Source organism: Megalopta genalis, unplaced genomic scaffold, assembly GCF_051020955.1.
Source record: "Megalopta genalis isolate 19385.01 unplaced genomic scaffold, iyMegGena1_principal scaffold0037, whole genome shotgun sequence".
Lineage (NCBI taxonomy): Eukaryota > Metazoa > Arthropoda > Insecta > Hymenoptera > Halictidae > Megalopta > Megalopta genalis.
The window spans coordinates 421,261-443,351 of NW_027476106.1; the positions used below are offsets into that span (position 1 = coordinate 421,261).

The following is a 22,091-nucleotide window of genomic DNA, read 5'->3' on the forward strand; positions in this document are numbered from 1 at the left end:
TGCGTTACGCGCTCCCACGCACCCACGCGCACTCGCGCGTATTTCACACGTACATACGCGTACGCGCAAACGTATACAGAGACGCGTATAGATCGCGGAGAAAATGTCCGCGAGGGACACGAAATCGGAGGGGGGTTTGGGGGTGGGTTTTTCTTTCGGCGCCGGAGCTGGGTCAAATACTATTTCATAAGATTGTCTCGACACACCTTACAGTTACACACACGTGCACGTATAGCTCAAATCTGGCTGCCGTGTTTAGCATCTTTTCGGTCTCGATTCTCCCGGTGCATCGAAAAGAGCAGCAGACGACGTCGGTTCCTCTCTCTCGTATATTTTCCTGTTTTTTTTTTCAACGCATCGTTCTCGTTTATTTTTCCGTTCGCTTTTTCCGAAGGCAACGCCGCGCCGTTTCCGGATCGTCGTCGTCGTCGTTGTCGTCGTCGTTGTCGTCGTCGTCGTCGTCGTCGCAGCCGCCGCCGTTTTCCTCGCCCTACTATACTACTCTCTATGATTCTTTTCTTTTTTTTGCTTCTGCTTTTGCTTTCGTTTTCGCTTCTGCACGCAGCGAGCTTGGCCTTACCATGTAGCCGAAATAGTATTTTGCCCACCTCTCTCCAGCGCGTTTTCCACAGAGCTTCCTTGATCGTTTTTCTCTTTTCTCGTTGTCCGAGAGACCGTGCGATCGTTACAACGGATACTCCGACTATTTTACCTCGCCGACGCAGGGGTGTGACAGGGGGGACTCTCTCGTTCTTTAAAACGCTGCTTCCTCGACTTGGATAATCGCAGACAGTTTAACCGGGGGGCCCCGGGGGGCCCGGGGGTCTATAGGGGCTTAAAAGGCTAAAGGGGGCTGGGGCTCGGGGCTGGGGCAGACAAGAACACCATCACGCCCATCGTCCTGCCGCGACCTTTAATTAGCGCGCGACAAACGACCGGCAAGATTGACCAGAGACACAGAACATAGTCACGTCCACAGTTTTTTTTTTTTTTATAAAAAAAAAGAAAAATACAGAAAAAAGACAACAGTTGCAGCGAGAGAGAATAACATCGCGGGGGAGGGAGCGACAACTCTCTCTCCCTCCCCCTCAGGGAAACAGAGATATACATTATCGCTGCAGTAAACGAGGATCGAGGATTAGTACCGAGGATGATCGAGGATGAAGGTTAATGCGTAAATAGTAGAGAGAAAGAGAGAGAGAGAGAGAGAGAGAAATAGATAGTTTAAAGAGAGACATAATATTATCCATAGGGATGAGACGAACTCACCTCCTCGCATAGCGCCAGCATACGCCTCGTACTCTCCAGGGACTGAAACAAGAATCGAAGCATTTCGATCAGTTAGGGCACATCATTTAACTCGTTCGCGGACTCCGAAGTGCTTCGGCGAAAGATGGCTGGCAATTTTAGCTATTTTCTCTTGGTCCTCGCCGACCAGCTGCTGCTCGAAAGCGGAAAATCGCGGTTCTCTGGTTCTACACAGAAATGGACAATTTGGGAACAAAAGACAAGATTATTCAAGCCTTGTACTTGTTTTTTATAGTTGTTGACAATTTGTAACTATAAAAACGAACCGCAAGGCTCGAATAATCGTATCTCCTCTCCCCAAATTGTCCATTTCTGTGCACAACCCGAGCGTCGGTAAGGGAGACATTACTGTATCGACTCGAAGCGCGACGAATCGGTGCAACGACTGTATCGGAATTCTAATTGGAAGCACGTCGGCCAGAGTCGGACCACGCGATAGGCGAAAATTTGCAGGAAAACGGCGAGATTTTCGCGCGACAGCCATCTTTTCAGTCCTCGACACAGCGAAGGTCCCCGAGCGAGCGGCCTCGCCGACGATGTATTGGGTTGGCAACTAAGTAATTGCCGATTTCAGTTATAGATGTCTCTCACTCCCATTTTTATAATATCCGTAAATGTGTTATATTATAAAATTATTATTATTATTATTATTATGTTAGTTTTTATTATCCATGAATGTTAGCAACTGGACAAATTGAATGCAGCGGTCAAGGAAAAGCGACCAGAATTGGTCGATCGTAAAGGTGTCATTTTCCAGCAGGACAATGCTAGGCCGCACACGTCTTTGTCCACTCGGCAAAAATTGATGAATACTGCTTGGGAATCGATGTTACACCCACCGTATAGCCCTGATCTCGCGCCATCGGATTACCACTTGTTTCGATCCCTGGACAACTCCCTTCGTGGTAAAACTTTTAACGACGACGACGCTGTAAAATCTCGCTTAACTCAGTTTTTGGCCGAAAAGGATCAGATTTTCTGCGAGCGTGGAATTTTCAAGTTGTCGGAGAGACGGCAAAAGGTCATCGAACAAAATGGAAAATACATTAGAGATTAAACTTCGTTCCAAGTAAAAAAGAATTTTTTATTTCATTGAACGAATCGGCAATTACTTAGTTGCCAACCCAATAGAACGCTGTACAACGCTGTGCAACGCTGTACGATGTAAATTTCACGCACCTCATCTGTCGTTTGATCTGCCTTCAGCTGCAATTCCTGCAATTCGGTGCGTGGCGGCCCGCCCTCCGCCGGTCCTGCTGGTGTGGTCGGTGCAGGCATCTTGTCGGCCGCCTTCGGAGCCTTCGGAGAACTTCAGCCGGGAACTTCTCCTCTCTTGGATCTCGGTGCGTCTACCCAAGGCAGCTGGGCTGGCTCCCGGGCACTCGAAGCTTCTGCAACAGGACCGAGTTCAAAGAAGAATTAGTCTCGTATCGCGAGGGAGAAGCTTCCTCTCGAGGCGAGAGGAGCCATTACGGTAATGGGACTCGAAGAAACGCGTCTGTCCGGGGTGAAATTAACGAGACCGAAGGTGTGTCTCGGGCAAGACGCGCACAGGCGGGCGGAATAGAGAAAGAGGAGCGAGCTTATCGCTGCCTGCTGGACCGAGAGGAATTAATACCCAGCAGACAGGAGACGTACTTTCGACGTGCTTTCCTTCCTCTAGAAAGGACCAGAGCCTAGCGACTATCGTTAGAGAGTCGATCGCGATCTACGCCTGCAGCGTTCCCCTGTTAGGACTCGCGGAGCTGCTCGTAGGCCTCTCGTAAGGGACGCCGGGATCGCCGGCTCGCCACGGTCGCAGGATCGAGGATTGCGAGATCTCGCGCAGAGATTTCGGCAGTGAGAGAGAGAGAGAGAGAGAGAGAGAGAGAGAGAGAGAGAGCAGGCAGCCGGTCGCTGGCAGCCGGCGCCGACGTCGCTGCATGTCGGGACATGCTACGTGCACGAGCTACGCGTGTAGCCGCTCCTATGAAAATCAATACCCGACGACCGGCCGACCGACCGACCGACCGACCGACCGACCCACCGACCCACCGACCGAATCGTGCGCATGCGCGCGACCGCAATCGCCGCGTCCTCCTCGTTACGCTCGCCCGTTGCCCATTATCCGCCCTCTCGGCGTCTCGACCCTGCCAGCAGCCGGCAGCCAGCAGCCAACGCCAGCTGTGCTAGGCTACGCTCCCTCTCTCTCCTTTGCTCTAGCCTGCTACAGGCCTCGACAACGCCTCCCACTCCTCCCCGCGAGCAACCGATCAGCTGGGACCCCCAGCCGCGTATGCGTCCGCGACCGCGTCCACCCACCCTCCCGGCGCGGCGGCTCTTTCGCGTGACTATTCAAGGTACCATTACGATTAAACGATTAATCGTGTACGCTCGACGATCCGCGGCCACCCTGTGGCCACCGCAGCGGCGCGACGACCGATGGGGTTTCCGCGCGGCACACTCCCGCGAGGATTTTTCCGTTTCTCTCGCGAAACGTGGTGTTCGGGTTACGAAAAATTGCACAAGCGGTTTTCACCTCTTCCCTTGCAAGCACGTGTACGTTCCCTTCAAAAAGCATCAGGACACCCTATTATTTAATATGAATCGTAGCTTTTCCGTTCGGTTTAGGTTATGTCTGCGAGTTTCGTGGCATCGTATCGTCGAAAGAAATAATATATTATATTATATTTTGTGTAATTATTATAATTATATTAATTGTATATTGTAATTGTATATTATTATAATTATAATAATTATATTTTGCATAATCCGAGCGTCGGTTAGGAAGACGTTACTGCGCCCAGTAGTCCAGCGATTGGGACTTCTTTCTCGTTCGTAAATTCGCGGTAAGCGAAAATATGCAACGCGCGTTTGCATCGCGTGCATAATCCGCGCCGCGAGAGTCCGACTTGTTGACGCGAGGCAAACGGTTAAGTCGAATTATCAGCCCGGTTCGTTGGAATCGACGCGGATCGGAAGGGCGAGCGTAACTACTTTAATCCGTTTGTGCCCGGTCGAATTACAAGATAAATGTTTGCAGAGTTATACGGGACACCTTGCAAACAACTTCGAGCCTCCTCTAACTTTCTCACCTCGAATAACTTTCTAATTATCCGGCGCGCGAATAAATGTTTCATTCGCGTACGCCGTATAATTCCGTTAACTTCGCGACCTCGACGCGCAAAGTCGACCGTAATTCTTTCGATCGAATGCTCCACGTGTTGCTCGCCGATTCGAATTCGCCCGAAAACGAACCGGTTAACCCTAACGCGGCGCAACGCGGTTAAATTTCGATACAAAAAGACTAGCGTTTTCGTTAGGAGGATCGACGTTCGTCTCGAAGAACTAAGTTAAAAAAATAAGACACAAAAGTAACACCTAGATATCGAATAGATCTAGTCGCGAAATATAATTTCTGCATCGATTGGAAACAACTCTTGAACGAGCATAAGCTAACGACGAGAACGATTACCACTCGAGACTGTCGCGTCGCCTACATACAAGGTGTCCCAAAGATGTCTCGCAATCCTGAAAGTGGCGGGTTCCTCGGATCATTCGAAGCAGCTTCTTCCTTTACAAAAACGTTCTCCGAGGCACCGTTAACGAGTTATCAACGAAAAAGCAGCGACCAATCAGAATCGAGTACAACCAACCAGCGCGCGAAGTCTGGTCCCGTTCATTGGCTCGGTCACCGCGCGCCAGCCGAGCTCGCCTCTCGTTGGTCACTGTTTTCCGTTGATAACTCGTTAACGGTGCCTCGGAGAAAATTTTTCTAAAGGAAAAAGTTGCTTCGAACGACCCGAGGAACCCGCCACTTTCGGATCGCGAGACATTTCTGGGACATCCTGTATATAGTCCTCGCGCGACAAAAAAGCACCTCTGCGTTTACATTCCCCCACCGGGGGGACGCGCGGCGTTGCGCGGCGTTGTTGAAAGGTCGGCCGACCGATGTCACTTTAATTTGAATCGACTCGGAATCCGGACAAGTGCGATCGCGCGAAGAGCCGCTGACGAGCCGCTGACGAATCGGTGACTAATCGGTGACGAATGAACGACCAGCGAGCGACGAGTCCGCGAATTCGTCTAGCCTCCTCGAAACTTCGGAACTACGCGATAGCCGCAGAGCTAATCGGCCCGACGCGAGTTTGGGAACAGGCTCGAGAAGGCGCCCTGCCGGCGCGGGATTTCAGCTCCTAATTACCGCCACGGTTATTGTTGCAGCATGACTTCGCGGTTCCGTCCTGCCTCCCCTTCCCCCCTGGGCTTCCCACGGAACGAACACACGTCCGCCAGCGTCGGTTCGCGTGTTCCTGATTAAATTTACAAGTGCCAATTAAGAAGCCACCGCGTGGTCTTGATGCGTTAACGAGATCGCTCCGAGCCATCCGGAGGCTCTGGCTGTTTTGTTCCGCGGCTTTCTGTCCCACGGCGAAACGCGAGCCAGAAAACCGGAAACCTCCGACTCGCCGCGAGCCGCGAGCCGCGAGCCGCGAGCCGCACCGGATATCTAGCTGCGAGAATTTTCATTCGGTTCCACCGGGAGCAAGTCATCTTATTTAGAGACCCAACTTATTTATCTCCCAATCAACAACCAGTTCCTCGGGGCAACTTTTGCAACCTTGGGTACATTGGCAAAAAAGTATCTGTCTCGCGGATAAAATGCTCCAAGGGTGACGCGGTTTCGTTGCTTTTTCCGGCAGGGGTGCAGAGAATGGAGGTTAAAGGGCCCTCAGGCCTCAAGTAGCGCGACCTCGTTGCTCCCTTCGAGCAGACCCCCTCGAGGGGGTGTCGTTTCGTTGTTCCGCCAACACTTTCGAAACGCATCCGGATTCTGATCCGCTAAAAACCCGAGTTTCCACGCTCTTGGCTTGCCTGGATCCGCGTGGAATGCCTCGAGTGGGCGTGGCTTCGTTGCTCTCGCTTTCCAGGGCTATTTTTCGAACTAAATAACGACGCGAACGGAGGCTACGGACGCGAAATAATTCGAGGGAGCGTACTACGGTAATGTCTCTCCAATTGACGCTCAGATTGTCCACAAGAATGGACAATTTGATGAAAGCAGATACGATTATTCGAGCCTTGCGGTTCGTTTTTATAGTTCTTTACAATTCGTAACTATAAAAACTAATCGGCAAGGCTCGAATAATCACATCTCCTCTTCCCAAATTGTCCATTTTCGTGCGCAATCTAAGCGTCAATAAGGAAGACATAACTGTATTCTGCTATCTTCGTTTTGGATCGAACGACGTCGATCCTAGGGCCGGTCGGCGAACTACTTTTTACGCTTCGGAGATGAATGGGCGGTTCTCGTCCAACGAGCGTTCGAGGTCACGTATTTTCGACCAAAGTTTCAGACGTAGTTCGCGTGACAAACGAGAGATTCCGGCGAAGCATGATTTCGGGGGGGGGGGGGCAGGGCGACCACCCTCTCGCTTCTAGGCCGATATACGCCTCGCCCTTCGCGGCAATAAACTCTTCTCGCTCTACCAACGGAGGGACGGTTTGCTCGAGATCGATGCGCCCTGACAACGAACGAACGACTGGGAGATCGATCGACCAAGTTCTCTCCGAGGGAATTTCCATCTGTGGCAACTTTTCGGGGCGGAACTTCGATTTCGGTAATCGATTTCGGTTTTACATTTTTACGACCTTCGATGCTTCTAGATAGAAGTTACAAAATTATCAGACAACAGATCTTGGAACGTTCCGGACTAAGATGAAGAAGGATCGATCGAATCCGAACAGTAGTTGCCGCGATCGAATTACGGAAATACATTTGCCGCTGTGAAACGCGGCGGAACGCGTGTTGCGAGGTGCGAGTTGTGGCGTGATCAATTGGCTGGAGCCCCTGTCCTTGCCCTCGAGGCGAAGTTGGCTCGTTTCCAGGGTGAAAGGTACCGTGTCTACCGTTTCTCCTGGTCACGAGTCACGGTGCGCCTCGTCAAGATCACGGGCGACCAGTCGGATGCATCCGGAGGGCACGCCGCGCCGCGCCGCGCACGGAGGCCGACCTCTGATCTCACCGCCCGCCCCCCGCCCCGCTCCTCGTTCTTTCTCTCTCCGACAAACAGATATCAATGTTCGATAAACGAAAATGTAAGAGCGTTCGAGGGAAATAGGTGGCGGGAAATCGATAACCACCGCATGCTCGAGCATTATTTCGAAAGGAACGCGACCCCGAACCTCCTGTCGACGACACGCCCTCGCGAGTTCTCCCGAAAAAACATGCTCTCCAGTTGCATCGCGACCGTTCCTACGGCTATCTTCCTTCCGACGGCTAGAAGATCGCGCAGATCTTTAAATAACGATAACATGAGACGTTCATTTTTATCGTGACGGAATTAATTAATTGTTACAAGTGCTTTTAGAACGCGAAAGAGTTATGGCAGCGTCCACTGCTATAATCCACCATTATCGATTTCAACTTGATAATTTCGGTTCAATAATTACAGTGGATAAATTAGAAGTATTCGCACACCTTTGACAACGGAATAACTTTTTTTATAATTAGGCCAAGCGATCTTAATTTTTTTTGTTTCGATGTTAGGGGGATTAGTTTACTAGACGATGGCCAAAAAACTGTTTTCAAACATTGCAATTTATTGGCACGACGAGAAAATTGAAAAATGACGTCAAAGTTAATTTCATTCCTCAAGGATTTGCAGGAACGGCGGGCTACGAGACAGAAACCAAGTATGTTTATGCTCGTAAAAAGATATGTTTCTAATTAGGTTGGCTTTCGTAGAATGCACGCGGGCTATCGATCACAGGTAGATACCAAGAGCGATACACCTTTCGTTACGCAATCCTTGCTCGCACGTTACCGAGAAGACGTTAGATAACTAACTGTCCGTTGCTTCGAGACGGAAGTCCGAGACCCGAGACTATCCTAAAGCAACGTGGACGAACCTTCGTATACCCGGTACAATAATGTCTCCCTAATTCGCGCTCGGATTGCGCGCAAAAATGGACAATTTCGGGAGAGGAGGCACGATTATTCGAGCCTCGCACCTCCGTACTTATAATTCTTGACAATTCGTAACTATTAGGTCTACCGGAAAGTTCTGTCCGTTTAAGAAATGAAAGGAAATAATATATAGATTATTCATAAATTTAGTAATATTTATTGTACAATATAATTTCCGTCGTTACTTGTGACCTCTTCCCAGCGTGATGGCAATTTGTGAGCAACATTTTTCAAAAATATATGTCCCACATGAATATGTGCATATCTATTGAAATTTGCAATGACATTATCAGACAGAACTTTCCGGTAGACCTAATATAAAAATGAACTCCAAGGATCGAATAATCGTAGCACCTCTACCCAAATAATCCATTTTTAGAGCACGATCCGAGCGTCAATTAGAGAGACATTACTGTACTCGGTATCAGCGAGATAACAACGTGCAATAATGCAAGGCTATGCAACCGGTCGCGTTACCAACCAAAAGAATCAAGGAAGTTCGTGACGATAAACGATCGGTCTTATGAAACCTTGCGACGGTGAAACAATAATAAATCCATTCTGATCTGTCTGCTAACAAAGAATATCTTTTAATCGTTCTACAGATAGTGCACTTATTGTGCACTTGACTCTGTAGCGAACAGTTTTTCAGCTTTCCGTCGCAAAAATCTGTCGAAAGTTGAAACTCGTAAAATTCCTCCACGACGACGAACTACGTACAACGCGTGCTTCCGGCGAAGGGTGGCTACGGTTTCGAAAGCCAGGGTCGAAACGGACCCGGGCAACGTAGTCGTCTCTGGTCGACGAGGTCGCCAACCATCGGCCGGAACTGCGAATCTGCATAAAGATCCGCAGTCCGATCATTAGGCGGAGTCGGATCGCGATTCGCGACGATAACGAGTTCCCTGGAGCGCGCGGGAGGATTACAATTTATAATACAACGAGGCAGCGAAATGTAACCGTAAATAAATATGTATAGAACAAGTTGGAAGTGTCGATCGGTTCGATATTTTCGAGTTGGAGCGTTTCCTCCTCCGATAATCGCATCAACAACAAAACCAAAAAACGCGATCGCTCGTGCTCTCGCTTGCGCACCTTGTGTAGCACGCGCGCGCGCACTCTGTTATCGTTATCAATGACTATCAGCTGTTACTGCCACTGAAAAAACCTGTCCAAGTCGCCTGTCACTGTCGACGACCTGAAATTCCAGCGATCGAAGTCTCGGCCGCGTCGATACGTATGTATGTAATTACATATGCATGTCTATGTATGTATGTATATGTACATACATACACGGCTCGCGCTATTTACTGTCGCTCGCGTACGAATTAATGCTCCCAAGCGTTCCCCTACGCAACGATCGAATCTATTCCCTTTTCCACTGATATTCCGAAAAAGTTGTAATATTTATTTAACCCTTCGCACTCGAAGTCATTTTAACTGTAAATCTAAATTAATTTTTCCGACCTATGGTATTTCCATTTTATATGACAAAGTTCATTTTATGCGTATGAAATTTAGTCTTGCGACTCGTACAACAATTAGACTTTTAACAATCTTTTGCATCTAAACTTTTACAATATAAAAATTATCTTGAAACGTGATGTAACAATTTTAATAGTGCCTCAGAGTCGCCACTCGAGTGCGAAGGGTTGAGTGGGGGTGCAAATTGCAAATTGCAAATTGCTCGTTTTTTAAACTATGAGATACATATTGCGCTAACGAATTTTGAATTTTTTATAAAAACCGCGACGATCGTATCCGCGGAAATCCAAGTGGAATTTTATCGTTCCAAGGACGCGAACGAATGTCTCGTAAATCCCAGCAGAAAGCAGCTTTTTACGATTTCAATAATTGTGCTATGAAAATTCTAAAATAAGTAATCTTGACCTAGCCGATAGTTTCCTAGCGTTGATGATGTTTGTTGCGTGACATTGTGCCAACCCATTAACGCCCAGTATCCTATTTCCATCGCTCGCTTTTATACTATTTTTCTTTCCGCGATATCTGCGCTCGATGCGATTTCAATTGTACGCGGTAAACACGTTCAAACGCGTCGTTTCGAGTTTGTTCGAAAGCTATCTTATTCGAAGAAAATATATTTAAAATTATTAATTATATAATATATTAATATATATATTAATAATATAATAATAATTATTAATAATATATCAATATATATATATTATATTATAATATGTAATAATATATAATTATACAATATTATATAATTATATATTAATTATATATTAGAATATATTTTCTGTGCAACGACGATGCCGTTCCTAGATTGCCGAGAAAATAGCTAAAAACGACTAAATAATTGTGCAAACTCGTAATATCGTTAGAACTGGACGAACTTGTGAATTTCAAAAACTAATAACCTAGAACCTTTTCTAATTCGTTTCTAATCGATCTCCGAGAGCTTGAGAATTTCCGAACATTTTTGTCCCAATTCGAGAACGTTTTAATCTGTTCGATTATAACGACCGTGAAAACAGAGTACGCACATCTTTCTTCCCCCCCCCCCCCTTCCCCTCCACTGTGCTCTCACGTGCACGCGACGGATAAGTAGAGACAACTAGACGGCGCGCATACACGTCCAGCATTAAAAAATCAATAAATAAAGTTGCCGGTTCTGCTCTCGAAGGTGGGAAGGAACGTTCGGTCGACGTCATCTTCCGTTCGAAAGTTGGTCACGGAAATCGAAACCGTCGCGAGAGAAACGAACCTCCGCCATACGTTCGCCCTTTCGCTAATTTCCCTTTCGCATTGTCGCGCGACGCGCTTTCCTAACCCTCGGCCAGCTTGCGAAAAAGTGCGACAAAAATGTCCGGCGCTCGTCGATCCGTTACAGGTTCTGAAGCCTGCTCTCCTCTTCGACGTCCGAACGAGAGAATTTCGTGTATTCTCGGTGCTAATTGGTTTAGTAGGTTGCGAGGGCGCGAGCAACCCTCGAAAACCATAAACGTGTCAAGTGTAAGAAGGCTGGCTCGCGGCGAGCGTAACGCCTGAATCTAGGTTAATCTGAACTTCGCGCGTGTAACGCAGCTGTCAAGAAACGTACTTGTAACCGTATCTCTCGATTCGCTCTTCGATAAACACCATGGAACCGATCGCACGATCGAGCTTTCGAGTCGAGAGGTCCGGCGACCTCTGCGTGGAAAACACGCGCGAGACCGAGAACACGTTTGAAAAACAATTCGATTCACAGTCACAGTCACAGCGTAGCCAGAGAATGGTACATCCCTGATGTTCCGCGTATCTCGAACCACTGACTGAAAGAACTATTTCGAAATCTACACTTCGTAGAAGCTGAACGCCTGCCAATTGATCCGAGTAAACAGGGTGGTTACGGTTTCAGTTACAGTTAGGCAGTTGTCGAGAGAAAGCACAGGAATACTTTTCTCGGGTCTGTACTCGCATCGATTGAATCTGTATCGAGCACGCAACGATCTATCGAACGCGAACGAGCGAAGAATTGGCGTGCCAGACTTTCGCGGAAATTCGGAAAGCTTTTCCGTGGACACTGTACTTCCAAGGAATAGATTCCTAACCAGGTCGTCGTGAAACCGTGGAAACTGGAAGGTTACACTTTATTGGGACTATGCTATATCATACTGATTGTTACTAACCGTGACTCGTCGATACGGTTCCGTTCAACGGGTGCCCCCGCCGCGCCGGTCAAAGATTTCAGTCGATGCGAACGACCAACGTGAAAACGAGAACTGTCACTCCGATCACTGACGTAGCGAATGTGGAAAAACCGGTGAAGAACCGTGCACTCGACCGTGCAGTCGAAGTTTTCCCTGCGAGTTTCGAATAGCTAGTCAGCCGACTGACACCAGGCGACAACGAGCGACGAGCAGTGAGCACCGAGTACACTGAGCAGTCGCAGTCGCAGTCGCGAATGGTCGCATAGCCTCGGAATCTTTCGGCTGCGGCCGCGGCCTCGGCGCGGTAGCCGCCCCGATGGTGGGGGTGGATCGTCGTCTTCGCCGTCGCCGTCGTCGCGGTCGCGACAATGGAAAGCGCCAATATAAACTCGCCATTACGAAGCTGCGATATAAAGGCGCGGGAACGCGGCGTACACTCGATACATCCATACATGTAACGAACTTCGTCGTGCCGGCGCGAGGGAGAGGAAAGAATTCATACGTACACCACCGCCGATTACTATTTTTATACCGAAGACGGAATTCTCTTTTCAATCGACGCGCCTGCCGAAGACTGTGTGCGAGGCTTTGCTGTCGCACGAGCGAACAACACAAGCTATCGAAACGGACGATTCGTGAGAACGTTCGAAACAACTTTTTTCTCTTAGCAAATATGATCTTCGCGGCTTCGTTAACGTATCATTAACGGAAACTGTCATCGAATCAAAGGTCAAGTTTATACCGGGTGCCCGCGGTAGCGTTGGTTGCGTGCTGCGTTTACACGACGAACAAGCGAGTCGTCGTGAATTCGCGAGACCCATGCATTTAACGTTCGTAACGTTATTTCAACAGGAAACGTATGCGTTCCTTGTTTTTTCAATTCGAATATTTATTTTTTCTATTTAACGTTTTACAAGATTCCTGTCGAAGCGTGAGAATTGCCTTGTTCGTCGTACAATCTGCCCAAAAAATCACCACTTTTCGTGCCCTACATATTTTTCGGTTCATCTTGTAAATTATAGCTATTCACCAGCATTCTCTTGCTTCGAACTTGGAACACACGAGTGGAATCATTTCTTTCGAAGAACAGCTTGAAAATATATATTCGTGCGTGACGTGTAAAAATATGTATTTTCCTCTCGCGTACACCGATCGGAAGATGGTCTACCAGTCTCTGCGTGACTACAATGACGCACGCATGACTCATGAGATGCGGAAATACATTAAAATATCGATCGTCTCACCTTTTCGATAAGTTCGCACGATTCTTGGATGATTCCGCTACGACATAAGCAACTGTTCCCTCGGTTGTCGGGACGATTTCGAGCGGAACACAACAAAACCACGTGACCTTTCCACGACGAATGGGATTCTTAAAAGATATAGAATTTCGTTCGTTTAGATTTTTTTATAAGCTGATGTTGTATTCCCGAAGAAAAACTAACGACGGCGACGACGATTATAATTGCAGCCGTGTAAGAACGAAAATAGTAACAACGTAACAACGAAGTATGCACGTTGCTCGGATTTAGTCTGCGTAGGTACGGCCCTGCCCGGAGCAAAATCGACCGACGAGAACTGACCAGAAGCGCCGCCGTTGCCATTATACCGAAAGGTATGTAATCTTAAATAGGGTAGATAATAAAGATTTCGTCGTTTCTTCGACGCTGCCTCGCACCATCTATCGATCGGTAATCGAGTCGCATCGATAGAGGTAGGCGGAAACATTCGGTTCGATTTAGAATTGACGCGATCCCTCGTGCGGATTGTCAAATGCGAACGAATGAAACAGCGTAACGGATATTTCTGATCGTGACGAGCAATTGTTCATCGGTGAAAAGAACGTAAAGCTGTCACGAAACGTGTTCAATGCTCGAGAATGAATGCCGAAACGATCGTGCTACATGTGCGATTTAATACGATAAGATTCAGTCGTATTCATGCCGAAAGTAAATGACTCTGATAATTCTGATACGTGCATATCAAATGATACATCGTTTTATTAACACGAGCCCGAAGCATCGTTTGATTATTCTTCTAGATAGGTCGCTTACAGTGTTCTGCAGAATGTAATAATATGATTTATAAAGCAGAACGTAACATAAAAAATGTACCGTATGATACTCGTAAAAGAGTTATTCAGATATTGAGATTGTTTTTACTTTTCCTTGTTTGATCTGACACTTTTATATAACAGATTCTGTAGAAGAAACAAAGAAACTAGGGAATGACTGCGAGACAGGAGAAAAGAACGAGGAAATATCTGCCATTGTCAGACGCAAACACACCTAACCGAGTTTGACAGGGGACATTGCTTGAACAGAAGCGTAAATTCCCCGAGTATCTCGACGGAAAGCTTGAATGAGGAAAAGAGAATACGGGAACAATAACGATTCCGGTAAATTTGAAAGAACGCGTAGTACGTGCTTCGGGTGAAACGATAGCTAGAACGAAGCAGAAAATCGATACAACAATTTTACCGCAATGTAGTACTTTGCGCACGTTTAGTATCCGAACGAAGATTTTCGGTAGAAATAAATCGAAATAAGCGATGCGTTTACTTACCAATAAAAGTCAATGACGTTTCATGTAGCGGCAATACACTATCGCTGTCAAAGCGTGCTATTTCTCGTGGACACCGCAGCTATCTCAGATGATCAACACGGTGGAACAGCTGCTGCTGGTCTTCTGACAACCGGAAATCAAGGAACGGTCGCATCGTTCCTTGAAAACAGCGGGAAAGCTCAAACGCAAGTATCGTGAACTCGTGTAAATATTTGAAAATTTTCGATTTTTAATCGAAAAATCGAAAGTAATAAATGTATTCTCGACGTGGAACATTGTCGTGAGCCGTGATTTATGTAAAAGAAAACCCATTTGAATTAAGAAAACATTTTGTCGAACGTTAAATGTGTAAACAGATGTACATACATCTATTTAATATCGATTTTATCGAACAGAAATTTAAATATTTTCCATTACGTGGCTTAAATTTGGTTAGTCAGATAATAATTGTCGACAAAAGCACGCTTCGTTGTCGTAGCATTAATAAATTTTTCATATTTTATTGGTATGTATTAATGCACTGAAGCAATACCGTGTGGTAATGTTTCATTGCAACGGCAAACAAAATATTTTGAATTAACGGATATTTATATTTCGAAATCCCTACGTGTTTTTTCTATTATTCGACAACGTTATAAAAATTATAATATTTATACATATATGCTTATTAAATACTGATCACATTACCGAAGCCTGTATTATTATCTCTTAGTGTGCATAAGTTTATTAAACTATGTTATACAATTTATCTTATCGGTATTAATATAAACAAAAACACATTTCTGCATGTGTATGTAAGCGTCGTTACGTTGCGAGCCTCCTATGAAAATCACAAACATGGTTTTTTTAACGCGGACGATTACCCCTTTTTTACCCAATCTTTCATTTCTATTTTAAGACGTTGAAATTATACGATTAACTCATACTGCGACGGTCCATGGCTAATTTCACGAATATTCTCGTTCGAGCTGTTTACTGATTAAACATAAATGTGTGGATGAATTGATTAGCATCTTTGATTCGGCTATACAAAGAAGTGGATACATATACATATAAAGGACGGAGAGAAGAGTCAGCTGCCGCGTCAGCGGAAGGCAAAGTCAAGACCAATGCAGCAACGTGCATTCAGGAAGATGGCAGGCTTTCTGAAGTGCGCAGCGCACTTCCTATTTTTGCTTCTCCTGAATTCGATCCTCGTATCTTGTGGCCCCGGAAACAAGCCAGTGCAAAATGTACCGGAACCGTTAATACGAAGTGCCCTGAATTCATTGAACGAGGATTCTCCGACGCATCATACGTACAAGGGCGGTAACCTGATTAGTGCGCAAAAATTGGTATGTTCTTTCCACAACTTATTCGATAAATAAATTCATATGACTAAACGCAATGTAAACTTTTATTTCATTTATAAAACGAATAATATGTACTGTTGTGTACATATATGCAATAGCTATATCACCATATATTGCTATTCCAATTTATACCATTGATATTTGTAACGAGAAATAATAAGTTTGTTATCGAACAAATTGATTATTATCCTTTTTATGAAATCGAAGCATGATAGATGACGGTAGAATGGTTCTATTAAGTGACACACCATGTATATCTATATATGCGTACGTACGATTAATGGTCATCTATATGTCTTCTAATTTTCAGGATGAATCACCTTACATAATATATAGACTCACGTTCGATTTGACTCCTGTGTGCAAGGAATCTTTGGAGCCTTGTCCACGAGAAGCATGTACCATAGAGGTGAAACAACACGAGCAAGGAGGCATAAATGTTTTGCGGGAGTCCATCCAATGTATGTACCTGTATCCCCAATTGCCACAGGATGAGCCGTCTTATGCGCAAGTGCAAGAAATTCAGGAGCATGAGATTATTGAAAGTTTGGACAAACAGATTACTACCAATCAAAGCGTAGAATTAGATCATGAGATTCAAAAAACTGGAGATCATAATGAGAAACCGTTTATTGCAATGAGAGCTTCCACTCCAAACTATTGTCCGGGATGTCCTTATGAACTTAATCCAAACTTGCCCGGTCTGGCTGCTTTCGGAGAGCAAGCTGCTAAGTCGATGGACGAATTCGTACAGAATGATTACAAACACAAAGTAATTGATATTATTAAAGTAACTCGTGCTGTTCCACCATCCTCCAACGTAATACAGTATCAAATTTTGTTACGTATCGGAGAATCTGATTGTTTGAAAAATGCGATAGAACAATCAGAATGTTCTGTACAAGTAAGTCTTCCAGTTAAGACGTGTTTGATAATGTTTGAGGAGCAGCCTTGGCAGCATATTAGTCGTAGAATAACAAAAAACAATTGTACGATGAGCAACAGTATAGACATTGAAAGTAATATTAATCCCTACTCGACGTTAGGTGTTGAATCTCTTGTAACACCTTCTCCTAAAAAACAAGAAATTGATCTTGAAAAATCTGAAGCATTGGAAAACTTGAAAAATATTCTTGACAATTACACTAATGCTGCAACTGTCAAAGTAGAAGAGCACGAGCAACAAGAAGTAACAGAGCATCCCATGGTAAAGATTTCCTTGAATAGGAGCGACGACAATATGAAACCTCAAGGGTTTGAAGACAAGGCAAAAGATTTTAATGAATTTTTGAAAGACTTTGATCTGCCCACAAGAGAAGCAAAATCGAGCCCAGAGACAAACCGGGAAGAAGTTAGAGAAGAAGTTATCGTACCAAAGAAAGTATCGGCAAATCCTACTGTAAATGAATCAGAAACATTCCAAAGGAATAGGAGAACAGTTCTTGGAGCACCAGAGAAGACGAACGTTAACGATCCAGAGATACAAGAAGCTGCAAATAAGGGTTTGAAGAAACTCTCAGAGGGCTATCAAGGCGCAAACGAGCCTATTATAACCGAGATTGTAGAAGCTTCGAAACAAGTAGTATCTGGAATGCTATATAAAATAAAGGCAAAAGTAGGTCCAAGTACTTGTCTAAAGGGAGTCAAAGACAATTGTCAATTGCAAGAAGGAAGTGAAATCCAGGAATGTTTGTTCTCTATATGGTCTCAACCATGGATAGATAAGGGGTCTCCGGAAATTAAAATCAATTGCAATTCACACAACCAGAAAAAACGGTCTGTACATGACGGAGGAGAATTTTTAATCTCCAATGAAAGGATCAAAAGAAAATCTGGTATACCAGGTGCACCGCAGAACGCGGATGTTAACGATCCAGAAATACAGGAGGCTGCAAACAAAGGTTTAAAGAAATTATCGGAAGGTTATCAAGGCACAAACGAGCCAATCATAGCAGAAATTGTAGAAGCTTCGAAACAGGTAGTATCTGGAATGCTATATAAAATAAAGGCGAAAGTAGGTCCAAGTACTTGCCTAAAGGGAGTCAAAGACAATTGTCAATTGCAAGAAGGAAGTGAAATCCAGGAATGTTTGTTCTCTGTATGGTCTCAACCGTGGATAGATAAGGGGTCTCCGGAAGTTAAAATCAATTGCAATTCACACAACCAGAAAAAACGGTCTGTACATGATGGAGGAGAATTTTTAATCTCCAATGAAAGGATCAAAAGAAAATCTGGTATACCAGGTGCACCGCAGAACGCGGATGTTAACGATCCAGAAATACAGGAGGCTGCAAACAAAGGTTTAAAGAAATTATCGGAAGGTTATCAAGGCACAAACGAGCCAATCATAGCAGAAATTGTAGAAGCTTCGAAACAAACAGTATCTGGAACACTATATAAAATAAGGGCGAAGGTAGGTTCAAGCACATGCCTAAAGGGAGTCAAAGACAATTGTCAATTGCAAGAAGGAAGTGAAATTCAGGAATGTTTGTTTTCTGTATGGTCTCAACCATGGGTAGACAAAGGATCTGCAGAAATTACCATCAATTGCAATTTACATAACCAGAAGAAACGGTCTATTCATGATGCAGGTGAATTTTTAATCTCCAATGAAAGGATCAAAAGAGAATCTGGTATGCTAGGTGCACCGCAGAACACGGATGTTAACGATCCAGAAATACAGGAGGCTGCAAACAAAGGTTTAAAGAAATTATCGGAAGGTTATCAAGGCACAAACGAGCCAATCATAGCAGAAATTGTAGAAGCTTCGAAACAGGTAGTATCTGGAATGCTATATAAAATAAAGGCGAAAGTAGGTCCAAGTACTTGCCTAAAGGGAGTCAAAGACAATTGTCAATTGCAAGAAGGAAGTGAAATCCAGGAATGTTTGTTCTCTGTATGGTCTCAACCGTGGATAGATAAGGGGTCTCCGGAAATTAAAATCAATTGCAATTCACACAACCAGAAAAAACGGTCTGTACATGATGGAGGAGAATTTTTAATCTCCAATGAAAGGATCAAAAGAAAATCTGGTATACCAGGTGCACCGCAGGACGCAAATGTTAACGATCCAGAAATACAGGAGGCTGCAAACAAAGGCTTAAAGAAGTTATCAGAAGGCTATCAAGGTGCAAACGAGCCAATCATAGCAGAAATTGTTGAAGCTTCGAAGCAAGTAGTATCTGGAATGCTATATAAAATAAGGGCGAAGGTAGGTCCAAGTACTTGCCTAAAGGGAGTCAAAGACAATTGTCGATTGCAAGAAGGAAGCGAGATCCAGGAATGTTTGTTTTCTGTGTGGTCGCAACCATGGGTGGACGAAGGATCTCCAGAAATTACCATCAATTGCAATTTACATAACCAGAAGAAACGGTCTATTCATGATGCAGGTGAATTTTTAATCTCCAATGAAAGGATCAAAAGAGAATCTGGTATGCTAGGTGCACCGCAGAACACGGATGTTAACGATCCAGAAATACAGGAGGCTGCAAACAAAGGTTTAAAGAAATTATCGGAAGGTTATCAAGGCACAAACGAGCCAATCATAGCAGAAATTGTAGAAGCTTCGAAACAGGTAGTATCTGGAATGCTATATAAAATAAAGGCGAAAGTAGGTCCAAGTACTTGCCTAAAGGGAGTCAAAGACAATTGTCAATTGCAAGAAGGAAGTGAAATCCAGGAATGTTTGTTCTCTGTATGGTCTCAACCGTGGATAGATAAGGGGTCTCCGGAAGTTAAAATCAATTGCAATTCACACAACCAGAAAAAACGGTCTGTACATGATGGAGGAGAATTTTTAATCTCCAATGAAAGGATCAAAAGAAAATCTGGTATACCAGGTGCACCGCAGGACGCAAATGTTAACGATCCAGAAATACAGGAGGCTGCAAACAAAGGCTTAAAGAAGTTATCAGAAGGCTATCAAGGTGCAAACGAGCCAATCATAGCAGAAATTGTTGAAGCTTCGAAGCAAGTAGTATCTGGAATGCTATATAAAATAAGGGCGAAGGTAGGTCCAAGTACTTGCCTAAAGGGAGTCAAAGACAATTGTCGATTGCAAGAAGGAAGCGAGATCCAGGAATGTTTGTTTTCTGTGTGGTCGCAACCATGGGTGGACGAAGGATCTCCAGAAATTACCATAGATTGTAATGTACGCAACCAACGAGAGAAGGGAAGAACGAAAAGAAAATCTGGTGTTGTCGGCGTGGCAAATAGTGTAAATGTCAACGATCCTGAAATAAAAAATCTTGCTAACAAGGGACTGCAGAAGTTTGCTGAAAATTCCGAAGGCACTAACGAGCCTATGATAGTAGATATTGTGGAGGCTTCCCAACAAGTAGTATCAGGATTGTTATATAAAATCAAAGTTAAACTGGGCACTAGCACTTGTCCCCGTGGTGTCAAAGGTGAATGCCAATTGAACGAAGGCAGCGATATCAAGGAATGCCTGTTCACGATATGGTCTCAGCCATGGAAAGACATGGGTTCTCCGCACATCAATATCAACTGTGATCTAAGTAATCGTCGAAAGCGAATGTTGCGTGGAGTCGACTATAATAAAAAAATGTTGAAGATTGCCGAGGAAGCCGCCGAGGACATTAAGGAGCAATACATGTTTGAGAAATTCTTGAGAGAGCACAACAAGACCTATAGTTCGGTCGAGGAGAAGCAATCTCGTTTTGAGATTTTTAAAAGAAATCTAAAGCTAATAGAGGAGTTGCGGGACGCCGAGCAGGGTACAGCCAAGTATGGTATCACAATGTTCGCTGATTTGACGCCGAAGGAATTCAAAGCTAATTATTTGGGTTACCGACCTAACCTGAAACACGAAAACGCGATACCATTTCTCGAGGCGAAGATACCGGATATCGATTTGCCACCGAAATTTGATTGGCGTGACCGTCGTGTCGTAACACCTGTGAAAAACCAAGGAGCGTGTGGATCGTGCTGGGCATTTTCCGTGACCGGTAACGTGGAAAGTCAATACGCGATCAATCACGGAAAGCTATTGTCATTGTCCGAACAGGAATTGGTAGATTGTGATAAGTATGACTCAGGTTGCGGTGGAGGGGAAATGGAGAATGCTTATAGAACCATAGAGCAATTAGGCGGCCTTGAATTGGAAACTGATTATCCGTACGATGCTAGAAACGAGAAGTGTCACTTCAACGATAGCAAAGCTGTCGTGAAAGTTGTCGATGCTCGAACCATTTCGTCAAATGAAACAGATATGGCCAAATGGTTGGTCAAAAACGGGCCAATCTCTATCGCCATTAACGCCAATGCTATGCAGTTTTACGTCGGCGGGGTTTCGCATCCATTCCGATTCATGTGCAACCCGAAAAATTTGGATCACGGCGTCCTAATAGTGGGATACGGTAAAAGCGGTAAGAGCTTGGGCACTTTGAACTTCAAATAACTCGCTAACCAAGAAACACTGGTTCTTTTTACAATCTCATACGATACACACTGAATTCAAATGTAAATTAAAATCTATTTTTAACGAAATTCATTTGTTCGATATATGAACAAAAGTAGACTTTGATTTAACTCTTTGTTTGCAAGTTTATAATTCTATGCGAAATTCGGTTTAACACGTTGATCGCCACCACCAATGTTTAGGATATAATGATAAGATATATATTAAATAACATTTGCCTTGTTTTACTCACTTGAAAGAAATTTTGTAAAACCGATCATAGATGATCACCATATGCCACACTACACTAACGGTCAACGTGTTATTACTGTAGGTGCGAAGGTTCCCATAAATGACCTTTTTCTTTTTTCCAGTGTATCCTATCTTCCACAACAAAGAGTTGCCGTATTGGATTATAAAGAATAGTTGGGGACCCCGATGGGGTGAACAAGGATACTATAGAGTGTACAGAGGCGACGGTACCTGTGGACTGAATCTCCAGGCTTCGACCGCACTAGTAGCATGATATAAAAACGCATTATTCGATGGTGGTGGTCTCTCTAATGAAATCTGACTTATCTTAAATGAAATTATTTTTTTTTACTAACTCGATACGCATGTGGTATAAATATTATCGTATAGGGTGCGAGGAAACGTTCAGAGACGTTCCGTTACCGCGACATGACATTGTAATAAATAAGAAATGGAAGTGCGCGCAGGACTTCCACTTGTTGCAATTGCATAGAAGCTTAGCAATGCTTTCGTAATAAAAAAAAAAGAAAGAATACTGGTTACAAATACTTTCCGTATCTTCTATATCTTCTGAATAACTTGACCACACA

The 22,091-nt window shown here is 44.6% G+C and overlaps 2 protein-coding genes across 8 annotated transcripts in view; one reads left to right on the plus strand and one right to left on the minus strand.

The window, feature by feature from the left end:
* Positions 1-14,623, minus strand: part of Snap25 (Synaptosomal-associated protein 25kDa) — a 61,166-nt gene extending 46,543 nt beyond the window's left edge. For 2 of the 7 annotated variants that reach the window (XM_076527737.1, XM_076527735.1), the window contains exons 1-3: positions 11,893-12,149; positions 2,488-2,699; positions 1,270-1,311 (exon numbers count right to left, since the gene is read on the minus strand). In XM_076527737.1, the coding sequence (XP_076383852.1) occupies positions 1,270-1,311; positions 2,488-2,586 (141 nt within the window). In that variant the 5' untranslated portion in view covers positions 2,587-2,699; positions 11,893-12,149. Of the gene's footprint in view, positions 1-1,269; positions 1,312-2,487; positions 2,700-11,892; positions 12,156-13,157; positions 13,177-14,478 lie in introns of those variants that run through there. The other 5 variants (XM_033472374.2, XM_033472376.2, XM_033472375.2 and 2 more) reach the window with 5 other exon arrangements.
* Positions 14,624-15,465: 842 nt separating this feature from the next.
* On the plus strand, positions 15,466-22,049 carry LOC117221420 (uncharacterized). Its single transcript, XM_033472370.2, has 3 exons — positions 15,466-15,812; positions 16,141-21,217; positions 21,624-22,049. Exons 1-3 carry the CDS (start codon positions 15,588-15,590, stop codon positions 21,773-21,775), a joined length of 5,454 nt encoding a protein of 1,817 aa, XP_033328261.2. The 5' UTR covers positions 15,466-15,587; the 3' UTR covers positions 21,776-22,049.
* The last annotated feature ends 42 nt before the right edge of the window (positions 22,050-22,091 follow it).